Source organism: Copadichromis virginalis, linkage group LG11, assembly GCF_057382275.1.
Source record: "Copadichromis virginalis isolate Kocher_CV1m ecotype Utaka linkage group LG11, C_Virginalis_male_GT1.1, whole genome shotgun sequence".
NCBI lineage: Eukaryota > Metazoa > Chordata > Actinopteri > Cichliformes > Cichlidae > Copadichromis > Copadichromis virginalis.
Window position 1 is genome coordinate 25618803 of NC_140628.1, and position 13030 is coordinate 25631832.

The 13030-nt window shown below is 40.9% G+C and overlaps 1 protein-coding gene across 2 annotated transcripts in view; it reads left to right on the forward strand.

Moving 5' to 3' along the window:
- The first annotated feature begins 1323 nt into the window (after nucleotides 1-1323).
- clcn1b (chloride channel, voltage-sensitive 1b) overlaps nucleotides 1324-13030 on the forward strand; it is a 33030-nt gene continuing 21323 nt past the window's right edge. The window contains exon 1 of one of the 2 annotated variants that reach the window (XM_085471603.1): nucleotides 1324-1845. In XM_085471603.1, coding sequence (XP_085327729.1) covers nucleotides 1795-1845 — 51 coding nt within the window. In that variant the 5' untranslated portion in view covers nucleotides 1324-1794. Of the gene's footprint in view, nucleotides 1846-7388; nucleotides 8373-13030 lie in introns of those variants that run through there. The other variant, XM_085471604.1, reaches the window with a different exon arrangement.

The window sequence follows — 13030 nt, forward strand, 5'->3', positions numbered from 1 at the left end:
AGTGGTTGAAACAGTATTGATTGTTAACTATCAGTAAAGGGATGATTTTAAAGATCCTGTGTATGAGGCGGTCTTAGCAGAGTTTACCCTGGTCTGAAGCGTGCTCACTCCACTTAGGTTTTAGTTTTAATAATTAAGAAACATAACTTAAGAGAGGAAAAGATTGGACTGTTATAAGAGGATAGTTTTCCTGTAGAATGAGACGTTTTGCTGCCAAACTCTGCTGAAGTGCTTTGTAGGGTGATGTGATGTAGGGTGGGGAGGGGGCAGGAGAGACTTCAATATTAATTACTGCCAAATGTTGAGTATAATAAAAGGCTGTGGGTTTTAAACAATAAAAAATGTCTGTGTTTGTTCTTAAAGCTGTGTTTGTAATTGCATTTTCTGCAACGACAGCTTTTATGCACAGGTTTAGATCACGTTGCATCCGTAAAGTCAAGGCCCTCTGCTCAAATGTACACTGTTGCCGCTCCTGTGCATGCTCCGCTCCATTTGATCCTCCTTGTTGCTGTGTTTGTGTGTGTTGTTCCCGGCGTTCAGCCTGTCCCCCTCCGTTCTCAGGTATAGTATAACTGGCTCCCCACTATTCCGCTGTGCTCAGGTTGTGCTGCGACCGGGACAACGTACACATCTCTCACACTGCCCGCCACCCACTGATAATGTTCTTAGTGTATCAGATAGAGCCCCCCGGGCCAGCTGTCCACAATCATTCTCGTTTGACATACACGCACACGCCGGTGGTCTGTGTAACACATTTCTCCCTGGCCTCCGGTATAGCTGTGAGATCAGGCTGTTATGCATTAGCGTGTGGGCCACAAAGCAGGGCTGGGTTAGGGGGGGATCTGCCTGTGCCTTTGTGGTTGTCATAATAGCTGCCGGTGTCAACGGGTTAGGAGGAGGAACCAGAGGAGAAACCCGCCAGTGAACTAGAGATGTTTAATTTAAAGTTGCTTGAATGGGATGTTGGCTGAGCACACCAAAGGCCCGATGTAAAGCACAAATTCACCTCCTCGCTTATCCTCTTGGTACCTGGAGCCTGTGCAGAGCTGATCAGTATGAGCTGAGCTCTTGCTATTGGGGGTGTGTCTAGGGGTGATTTTTTTTTCTTTCCCCCTCCTTCTAAGAGAGGGCTGCCATAGCATGTGAGTGTTACGGGGATTGCCTTGCGGCATTGGCTGAATAGGTGCGGGCTGTCATAGGGGTGTCATGTGCACCTTCCTGCTCACGTTGCAGGGGCAGCCCTATGTTGGGGCGCGGGGGGGGGGGGGGATCCTTCCAACTACCACCCCTCTCAACACTCCTGTCCAAACAAGAACAGGCCATCCAAACACACACACCTAATGGCCGTCTGGCAGGGAGGGTGCTGCTTAGGGCAACAAGTTGTGTGTGTGTGTGTGTTATTAGGTGTCTGCAGTTCTAATAAAGGAAAGCAGTGTGTCCTTCACTGCCTCATCAGATGGCTTTGCTCTGCTTTGTCTGCCTTTCTGATTTCTGTCTGTGTCTGTCGGTGTTGCGGTGGAGCTGGATGGCTCTTAGACTGTGGGTCATCTGGAGAAAGGCGCTTTCGGGATGGACCTCACCTGTGCTTACGGACTATCTCTATGCAATGAGTGTGTTTGAGACTGAGAAACTTTAGATGTTTTTGTGGTGTTTTTGACCTGGTGTGAAGTGGGTATACAATAAGGCAGCGTGTGTGTGTGTTTGTGTATGTGTGTGTGGCATTGCTGTTGCCCACGCCATTAGAAATGCTGGGGTGTCCAGCGAGATTATTTTTGGATCAGTGACAGCGTGTCAATGGCTGCAGATGCATCGCAAAGGAAGGCTCTGAGATACCAACAGACCCTGGTAGGTCTTTCCCAATCTTCCTTTACTTGCCTGCCTGTATGCTGTCCTATCTTTAACTTCCAAAGGTTTTCCCTCGTTTCTCTTGTTCTGCCATCACACCTGCTTCTCTCTCATCTTTCCATCAATTCACCTGTCACTTCCTCTCTTCAAACCCTTTTTTTTTTAACCGTTCTTCATTCTTAATGATTTTTTTTTTTTTGGTCTAGCCTTCATTACTTCTCTCCTACGCCTACTTTTTCTACCCATCATGCTTCTCTGCTCCATCATACAAAGTCCTCCTCGTGCTCTCCTACTAAATCAATAATCTTCATCTCCGCTCTCATCCTCCCCCCACCCACCCCAACTCTGTCTTTTCTTCTCGAACAAGATTTCTGCAACTTCATGTCAACTTTATTTCTGCAGCTCGGATAGACACGAACAGTCTGTACAATTTCTCACCGCCCACGCCTCAACCAGCTGAGTGAAGGCGATAAATGGAAAGTCATCCCTGGGAAAATGGAAAAAACCCTCGATCGTTTACATTTCTTTTGCGACTCATGTGCATCTTCTTTCTGATGCCTTGTAAAGTCATTGCTGTTTACATGTGGCGGTGGATATAAATACCTATATACAGGAAACCGGAGCAGACAGGTTAGATGTACGTGGTGAGATGAAGTCATGTCACTTTATCCTCCAGTTCATCTGTTTAAATGCTTATCCAGAATGATAGTCATTCCTCCCAGGAGCATCTCAAGATGTCTGGTGACATTTAGCCACTATTGACTCTTTTTTTTTTTTAGCATTTTTATTCTCTTCTCTGCTGTGGTCATAGATTACTAACAGCTTCAGCATGCTCTTTTCTGCAGAGCTGATTGTGAGTTTGAGACAAGACAATGAGCAATTGAGGCTGGAGCAGCTGGGCTGTGTATATTCATGTAACTGATCAAGTGCGGAGGAGCAACAGCAGTGTGTCAGTCCGTCCTTCTGCTCGTCTTCCTCTTCGCCTTTGAGAAGATGGACGATTGTCCAGAGCAAATCCCAAATCCCTGGTCCTCCTTCAGTCCCTTGGTGCTGCACAAGTCAGATATAAATAAGACAATTAATTAAATCACGCTGTTTACAAGCTTAATGTCTCTGTGAAGTCACACATCTCTCAGGTGTGAAAGCTGTGTCTGCGTGAGAGGAAATTAGAGCCTTGAAGGATCAGAGGATTTTATGTGCAGAGCTGTTAATAGATCGTCCTGATATAATTTGTTTATTGATCAGGAGAACTCTCCTGTGGTTAGTTTGGCTGGTTCACAGATTCACACCGGTGCCTTAAACTGAAGATGACTGTCTGTTTTTAGTGCTTGTTTTTAGGTGCAGTAAGTGTTGATGTTACGCCTGAGATTTGCTTTTAGATCACATATAACTGTTATTTCAACTTAATTCACAACAAGCCTTTCAATGATGTTCAAACAGCACTCGAGGGTCAGTTTTTGCTTTAGAGGATTGTGTGATGAATGAAGCCGTATTACAAAAAAAAGTAACTTTGCCCTCAGAAGGTTAATGTTTAGTTTTCATTCACTTACATGATTTGGTTCTTCACAAATTACACAAACTAGGTGACGAAAGATTTTAGTGGCACCAGTCGAATGATTTATACATTTTCATAACAAGCAAAAGTGTGACCTCTTTTTTTTTTCTTTTTTTTTCTCATGTGACCTCATGCGCAGATTACTCTCGAGCTATGGACCAAACACTGGTTGCCCTGGAAAAATGTGTTTTCCCCAACTGGTTGGCAGTGGTTTCTGGAGGTTCCTGGCACAAAAGTGTGCGGACTGACCAGAGCTTTTAGGAATAAAAGCAATTTTAAGCTGCTTCCTTATTCGCAATGATTCGCCAATACAGTTAGCACCAAATTTTTAATTTGGCAGATTTTTACGCCAAATGCATTTCCTTAAACCAAAAGGATTTGGGACTGAACCAGGGACCCTTCTGTGAATGTGGAAACCACTAACCTATGGGTTTTCTGTTAAATTGCTTAATAATCTCAGCTAAAAAATCTTTTTTAAAAAGGCAGTGAAGAGATCATGAGGATGTCTGGAAAGAAATGCTGTCCACCCTTCAATTTGGCCTCGGGCATGTCTTTATCCACACCTCATCAGGTGTAGTCAACAGTTTAGCCCAGGCAACACCAAAAGACTTGCACTGTCAGTCCAATGAGGGTAGAGAATATGGAGAAGTTTAAAAATACCAATATAATAATTAGAAAAGTTCAACTTTAGACAAAAGCTAATAAAAGATTTGAATTAATTTAGTTTCTTTTTTGTTTATCTGGTTTTCTGTGATATTTAATGACATTTAAGTGATGGATCTTTAAATTATCCACCCACAAAAATTAATGCTCACTGGCCTTGCAGAGTAGTGTTTATTAATTTAAAATCACACAACTGTTGGTGACTCTTCACTTTCCCAAAGAGGAAGCTCCCTCTGTGGACTCTTGTCACACTGACAGACGTTTCCACAGTGACAAGAGCAAATCGCTGCTTGTGAAGATGTACACACACACACACACACACACACACACACACACACACACACACACACACACACACACACACACACACACACACACACACACACACAGTGTATATTTGTGCCTGCTTTTTACATCTGGTTGTGTGTAACAGTTGATGTGATGGATGAGGTTAAAAGCGAGGTTGTGTGAGGAGACGAGTCTCAATCTGTGAGAATGTCAACAGCAGTGAAATAGATCCCATAAGTCTCAAATGTTACAGGCTACTAAAAGGGATAACGTTCACCTGCCAAATGTCCCGTGGGCTGGAATGACTGCAATGTAGACGATTAAGCCATTAAATTTCATACGATAATGCGGACACGTTTTTTCAATTACAGGGGTAGTTCTAATGTAATAATTAAACAGTTGGATGTTACTTCCATAGCATAAAGGTGAAATGTCACATTGCTAAATAGTGTCAATAGCTTGTTATTGTTTTGTGTAAAGGTTAAAGCCTTCCATCTGTCTGTTCAACAAGCCTCCTGGGAGAGATGGCCCGAAAGAGAGGCAAACAGCGTCAGAGAGAGAGGCAGAGGGAGAACTGGGGAGAAGTGTGTCAGTGAACGTTGGATCACACTGCTGCTAAATTTATCGACGAGTAAGGTTTCACCTCAGGGGTGGGGGGGTTGGATGGACATGGACAAGGGTTGGTGAACGGGAAAGTTTGAGGGTGAAGAGTGAGGCAGAAAGGTGAAAGGTCTCCAAAGAGTCCAGATGCAAGAGAGACCGCTTGGAAAAATAGACAAAAAAGTAACTTTTTGTGTTTCTGAAATTCATAAACGCAGATTTCTGATCTGTAACGGTACCTTTATGGGTGTGTGAAAGTGGAAAATCATAAAACATTGTGTTGCTTATGGAGAGTGGAGCCAAAATCACAAGAAATAGAACATTTAATACTGCTGGTGACTGAAAATATGAAAGCTTGTTGCCACCACTGGATTGTTTAAATTTCTTTTTTTTAATGTTGAAATTTTACTACAACTTTGAGTTAATTACTCTGAATTTCAAGATGCATAACTTGAGCTTTTCAGATAAACCCAAAAACAAACTTCCATAAAATGGACTCGTGGGAATTTGGTACTTAAACGCTTTCTGTCTAATAAATGAATACATTTCTATTAATATATCAGTTTTAAAAGAAACCCATTGTACTTTTTTCCAACTTTGTATTTTTAATTTCAGATTCAGGGTAGCTTTGCATAATTCAGTCACAATAAGCCTTGATTAACTCATACCGGACTTTGATGTCGCTCCAGTGTTCAACTATTGTCTGAAATAAGCTGTTTTAGCCCCTTTTACTCCTTTGTTTAAGGGATTTTATGGAAATCCACTCTACTTCATAGCCAAGAGTTGTTAGGATGCCTGGGTCGTTGACCCAGGGTATTTGAGTTTATTATATTATTTATACTTTTTAGTCTTTGGTTTCTTTGAGTTCTGTCTTATGGTTTATGTCTCTGTCTTCTTTAGTTGCTCTGTCTCCCCTATCACCTGTGTCCCCTTGTCTAGTTCGCGTCTCTGTGTATCCTTAGTTCCTATATCCCCGTGTTCAGTCAGTGTTTGTGTCTGCCCTGGTCCCACGTCTCTGTTCCCTCTGTAGTGCCTGCATGTGAGTCTGTGTTATGTGTTTCCTGTTTTACTTTGAAGGTCTCTGTCTTATCTCAGTGTGTTCAGTTTACGCTTCCTTTTGTCTCGTCAGTTCTGATTTGTCCCAGCTGTGTTTCCCTCCTGTTATTCATTCCCTGATTGCTCCTTCTGTGTATTTAAGCCCTGTGTTTCTCTGTGTCCGTGTCGCGATCTACCGTTTACCAAGCTGTGTGTTCTGTCAGTCCTCCGGTGTTAGTTTAGTTTGATTGTTTCCAGTTATGTTATATTTGAGTTTAACATTAAAGCGGTTTTGAGTTCACATCTGTCTCTGGAGTCTGCACCTTGGGTCCTATCCCTGTCCGCACACAGCCCTCACCTAACAAGAGTAGAAAATAACCCCTGAAACCAAGCTTTTTGAATATTTTGAACTCTGACCCTTTGGTTCACAGTGATTGCTTGGACATGTGTTGATCTGACAACAGGAAACTTCAGCCATATATGAACATCTGCAAAAAAAACCTCATTACAGGTCCCCTTTAAAAATCACAAATGTAGAGTTGTTAGACTGCCCAGAAGAGAACAAATGTAAACAAATAATAAATGTTAAACAATGAATCAAACTGATATCAAAGGGGGCGGGATTAAGGATTTAAGCCACAGTCAGACTATGTCAAAGTGTCAGTCCACCACGTCTCTTCTTTCCACTAATTTCCTCTCTAATAAGGAATAAAATACCCAAAATACTGAGTGATACCTGAAATATTTACATCAGGAAAAAGAAGGCCATCCATTACACTCACAGCGGCTTAATATTTTTTCAGACTGATGTGCATTAGTTCTCTATTAAAAATCTGCTTTCATCTGTCTTTTTTTGGGACATGCTTGTGCAAAGAAGAGTGGTTGGATTCTGTCTTCTACTACACATATGAAGTGAAATATTTCTTACAAACAGGTAAAATAATAACTACTAATAAAAGTGCAGGGCTAACTGTAGTTGCTGGTGATGATAGGGGATCCTATACTACCACAGTTCAAGTTAAATACAACCCGACAGCCCTCCAAACTGACTGACGTTTCTTGTTTTTGCCAGATCTCAAGAACATTACAAACTGCTTCCTGCTGGGATCATAAATCATCAGCTCCCCAAAATAGAAGCCGACTGATATCCACGGCTTATCGCGGCTATACTGGCATCACAGTTCATATCTGTGCAATATGTGTACAAAAACGCGTATGCTTCTCCAAACAGAAGAGAAAAGAAAACCATAACTTGGGGTAATTTAGTGTGTTTCCAAAGGCATTGTTTACGATACTATCAGCACCTTCTACAGCACATGTGGCAGAACATGCAGCACATATGCAACAAAGTCAAGAGGTGTCTTCACAGTAAGCTATTAACTAATCTGTGAAGTGCATTGCTGGAGTAAACACATAAACACAAACTAATCCAGAATAACAATTATAGAGTTTATAAATCCATAAAATCGCCACGTCAAACTCAACATTCCCAAATCAGACTGCCTCTTCCCCAAATGGCACATAAACCACGTGAGAATTGCTGGGTCAGAACAGAACACCAGACTGACCCATTTTAAGTACCACAGTTGGGAAAACAGAAGCTGAGGTCATCAACTTAAACCAAAGAAATCGCTTTGAGTTTGTAATGAACATTTTATAGAAGATTAAACTGTTTTATAGGCTGTATTTTATAATTAAAGGAAGCTAATTTGTGCTTTTACAGTAAGGTTTACTGTGTGTAAAGTCTCACATCATGTTTTTATGTAACTTAAGCATTAATTAATGGCACCAAAAAAGGCTTCTGTGTACAGAAACAGAGGAATAAAAACATGATATGGCACATTGTACCGGGGCTCAGCCAGGCTTTAGTGAAGCATGCCATTCATGCTGAAGGCACTTGAAGAGCAGTGCAGCATTATCCATACACAATGTTAATATATTTATGGTCCTCTCTCAGTCAGCAGGTATTATTTTCATGCCTTGAGCTTGCATCCTGCCTGCTGGGTATCATTTATGATCTTGCTGCTGGAATCTGCCAGATTGGCTGCATGGCTGGGAATCTACCCTGCTGAATTAAGAGCTGCTGACAATTTATTGTCAAGCTTCAAGTGTCTGTATTAACCTCTGCTGCTTTCCCTTTTTAGTGTGTGTGTGTGCGCGCACACTCACCTAAGAGTCACTACACTCTTTCACTGTATGGAAGCAGGTAGCAGGTACGTGTCCCTCACACTGGCAAAGACAGGGAAGGACAGTTGTAAGACAGATATTCAGAGAAGGCATTACTGAGTGTTGGACACATGCAAGACAGTGAGCAGGAGGAAGAGCTGAGAAGATGAGGGAGCGCATCAATACTTTTCAGACAGGTCTGAATATCGATCAGTTTCTGGTAAGGCTCACTATTTCCTCCCTAAATAGTGAACTGCTTTTGCAAGATGAAATGCATGTATGCAAAAGTAATTGAATTCTAGCTTCCGTTTTCTTTTTGCCGACTTTAAATTTCATGTTGTGCCTTTATTTATTGAACATGAACCAGGTTTAGATAGGATTTAATGGCCTCACTGGTTTGATTTTTCTGAATTTCTTGGTGGTAACATGAAGTGTGGTCTCGCATGTAAGACACAGTTTGTTTTTTTGTTTTTTGGCTGCCTCGATTTGCCTTAATTAGAAAATGACAGCTTGAACAGTGTTTGGATGAGGCATGGAATTGTTATTGTGCTAGCTAATTAGTGTATGCATATGGAGACACTCGTGGAAGTGTGTGTGATAGCTGGGATGTGTGTGTGTGTGTGTGTGTGTGTGTGTGTGTGTGTGTGTGTGTGTGTGTGTGTGTAAGGGGGGTAATCTGCTGATCTGTCCATCAGTGAGCAGGTCAGGTTTTATCATTAACCTTGTGCTACAGGACAGGGCTATATTGTTGTAAGGCCTCACCACACACACACACACACACACACACACACACACACACACACACTTAACAAACACACGTAATGTTCATTTAAGACACAAACACAGACTCTGTGCGCTGAGAAACCTGCACAAACACACACAGATATTTATGAATATGCAGTGCTCCCTCACAAGGGACACAGGAATATGCTTGTATTTTTTAATTAACTCTCAATGTCACACTGCCCTTCAACCTCTGCATCTATCAGCAGCTCTCACTGTGACTGAACCTCTCTCTCTCCATGTCTCTCTCTCTCTCTTTCTCTCTGCAAACCTGTTTGTTTTGTTTACACTTGAAGCTTCTTTTATTTTACAATATTTAATATCTTGTTCGAGCCAACTCGTACAGAACAGATCCATGAACAAATTAAAAGCTCGCGACTGCTCACCGGCGTAATTTGAATACAGGGTTTTAGTCTTAACAAACCCGAGGGAGTGATGTTTTACATTTTTCCGATTTCCTTCATCCCGTGAGACTTGCAGTAAGAACAACAGTAGAAGCTTGGGTTCTTGCGAGAAATTAATAACGAGATGTGTCAGGACCGTACAGTAACGCCTGGCTACGTCCGTGTGTCCGCGGAGATTAACGAGAAAAAAGCAAGGAGAGCTACGCAGGAATCTCATGGAGAGTAAACAAGTGTGGGAAAAGGAGGAAGAGGAGTTTGGAGAGGCAGGGATATGTCCTTGTGTTCTTGACTTGGAGTGGGAAGGTCATTCCACATTTGGGAGCCAAACAATGGCAACAGAAAATGTGCAAAAAGTATGTGAAAGTTGGACAAACTGTGGTTACTGATGATGATTGATTGTGAGATTCGGTGTGTAATGAACATGCAAGGTTATGCGAAACAGTGTAAACATAAGGCTGAGGGATGAAAACAGCAAAGTCACCTGACATTAATAAATCGCGGCTTTCAGTGTCTTTCTCACGCTGTCAGTCGGCATTGTTGTCTTGCTGAGACGTGCTTGCTCTCACCTTTTATTTGTCTTTATGTCTCACCATTTCACAGTCAGGTGACTTTCTGACAATGCAGGAGCTGCGGCTCAGTTTGTGACAGAAATATTAAAAGCCCAAAGTGACATCGTGAATTTCTCTTTATTAATAGTCCAAAAATGCCCAAATATGACATTTTTGAATAAACTTTTCACACTTGTTGAATTTGTTTTTGATTGTGACATGAAGACAAATGCAAAAACCCCAAACTAACATAAAACACAAAGATAAAGAGATTGAAACAACAAAGATTTTAGACTTTTTGAGATTTTGAGCAAGCAAACAAATAAAACTCAGCAGAAGAAGGAGGTGCATCCACTGCACTATGTAGATGATATAAAACTTAATTAATTAATTAAATAATTAATAGCAGCAATCACTGATTTATCCCTTTGATCGATCTGTTGATCTTGAATGAGAGGTCAGAGGTCAAATGTGGCATGATATTTTAAATCCTTACACAGTACTTTCTATATGTTGACAGTAAACACCACACTTTTAAGAATTTTGACCAATAAATCCTCAAGTTGACCTTGAAGACTTTGGTGAATGTAAGCCAAATGTTAATGGATCCCCTCTGCACCCCTACAAAGTTTTATCAGAATTCATTAAACTCTTTTCGAGCTCTCGTGTTTACAGGCAGAATGACACACACACACATACAAATGTTGCCAGAAACACAACCTCTTTAGTGAAAGTGATAAGACCAGTAAAATTATACTTAAGTGGGATTTGGCTGAGTAATAATTCCAGTTAATTAAAAATAATTACTTTAAAACAAGAGGAATATGTTAAGATATTTACTTTTAAAGATTATATTTACACAACATGAGATTTGTAATTCGTTTGAGGTTCACAGTGTGGTAGTGAAAAAAAAATCTTATCAGACATCTGAAGGTCACTCGGCTCATTTTGAGGCTCCATCAGCAGCTTCAAGGCAACCTGGATCTCATTTGAACTGAGGGAAAGTGTAGAATAAAAAATGTCTAACTATGTTAAATGGGTCCCAGGCTCAATCTGGGAGTGGGTTGGGTATTATCTTTTAAACAATGGTCATGATCTGTCAGCCGTGTTCATACGCAACACACCTATTCAACAAGGATAGACACTAGGAAGAAGAAGCTTGAAAGACATCATCAACTGTGCTGCAGTTATTTTTCTCTTTTCCTTGAGGCAGGGCATGAGAGGTCACATTTTTTCCTCTCTCTCTATGAACAGTGCACAGGTTCCTGTTGTTTCTGTCCCTGGTTTTGATGCTGTCTGGTGCCAGCGGCTGTTTGATGATGTTGATGGATTAGGGCTTTGGTGCTAATGTGTAGTGCAGTGGTGAATTTGCGTGCAGTGCAGGACACGGAGACAGAACAGAGACAGAGCTGCTGCAGCATCATGCAACAGACAGGTGATGAGAACCAGGTAAAGACATGAGGACCGAAGGCTGTAGCTCGTCAGAGGTTGATTCTTTTTTTCTGTTTTCTCTGCCATGACTTAATTACACAGCCCTCTGCTGTCTTTCTCTAATCTTCAAAATTCACTTTGGATCATATGCATGCACTGAATTTGAATCTCTATTTCTTTTCATAGCTCTCTTTTCCAACATTTTACCGATTGATCATTTTACTGATTTGTGTACTTTGACATATAAAATCAAGAAACCTGTATTGTAAAACCATATTGTTAAATATTTGCTGTTTTTTTAATAAACGTATGAAAATACGGCTTGTTTACCTGCCCTGTTCTTCCATACAGCGGAAGATGACAGAGGTCACTGTTATTTGTGTGATACATTTGCAGGCGGTGAAATTAGAAAGTAATCAGCAGTGACCTCTGTGATCTTTTGCTAGACTGAAGAACTGTAAAAGTATGTGAGTTCTTGTTGCCTTTAAAGCAGCAAAATGTGAAGGTAAACTGGTTTGCCCCAAAATAAAAACATGTTTTTTCACATTAGAACATTTTTATTCGTTTGTAGTGCAGACAATAAACAATCACAAACAGCTCACTGACGGATTCATTCCTCATTTTTAAGGTTGTAGACAAAGAAAGGAAAATAAGATATGTCAGTGTCATGAGTGGAGACCGTTTTATCTTTACTTGCAGCAGAAAATTCTTCAGTACGATATCTTTTTAGCACAGCTCTATTTTCTTGTCATATGTTTTATTTCTTTTACTTAATCCCCTTACCTAGGTTGTTTCCATCGTCAGAACAACAGAACAAAACTCTAACAACAAACATGGAGGGTTTTTTTCTTTGTTAATTATTTATTCAGTAAATTTGAACAAATTTATAAACAATAATCTAACATTTCATAATATATTATCTTAGTGCCTAACCATCTGAGTCCTCTTCAGTCCTGCATTTCTCCCACACTTTCATGTAAAAAGGTGCCTCCTTTAGATTTCAGCGACAAAATCATCCTCTCTGTTATAAAGATCTCCCTCACTATGTTCTTCCATTGTTCACAACTTGGACAGACATTTGTGTGAAATTAAATTAAATTCTGTATTTAAAAAAGTGATAGGAAAAGATCCTCCTATGTGCTTATAGACTCGCTGGCCACTTCATTAGATACACCTTGCTAGTACTGGTTGGACACCTTTTTGAAGCCGTTTCACCTCTCATCCAAGAAGCTTCTTCAGTTCTAAGGTCAAATGGTGGAGAGTCCCAGATATAAACCTAGCGGGAGTTTCCCCCCACAGAGGGACAAAAGGACCCCCTGATGATCCTCTAATTGCCTGAGCCAAGGTGTGAAATTGGGTTTGGGTCCCAATCAGCCAGAACTGAAGAAGCTTCTCCGATGAGAGGTGAAACGTCTTCAAGCAACTTAAAGAAGTCCAGACGCTTTTCTTTGAAAGCTCCTTTGACTACGATGACCTGGATGACTGAGAACCTTCACAGACTTTAAAATTTACATTCTCCCAGTTGGTACTGTCATAACGAATCATAATATATCCTACCACTCTTATGCAGATGATATACAGTTGTACCTATCAGTTTCCTCTGAAGATCTGACCTCTGTTTATTAGCTAATGAGCTGCATTAATGACATCAACTGCTGGTTGTCTCGAAACTTTTTAGAACTGAACAGAGACAAGACAGAAATATTGTTGTT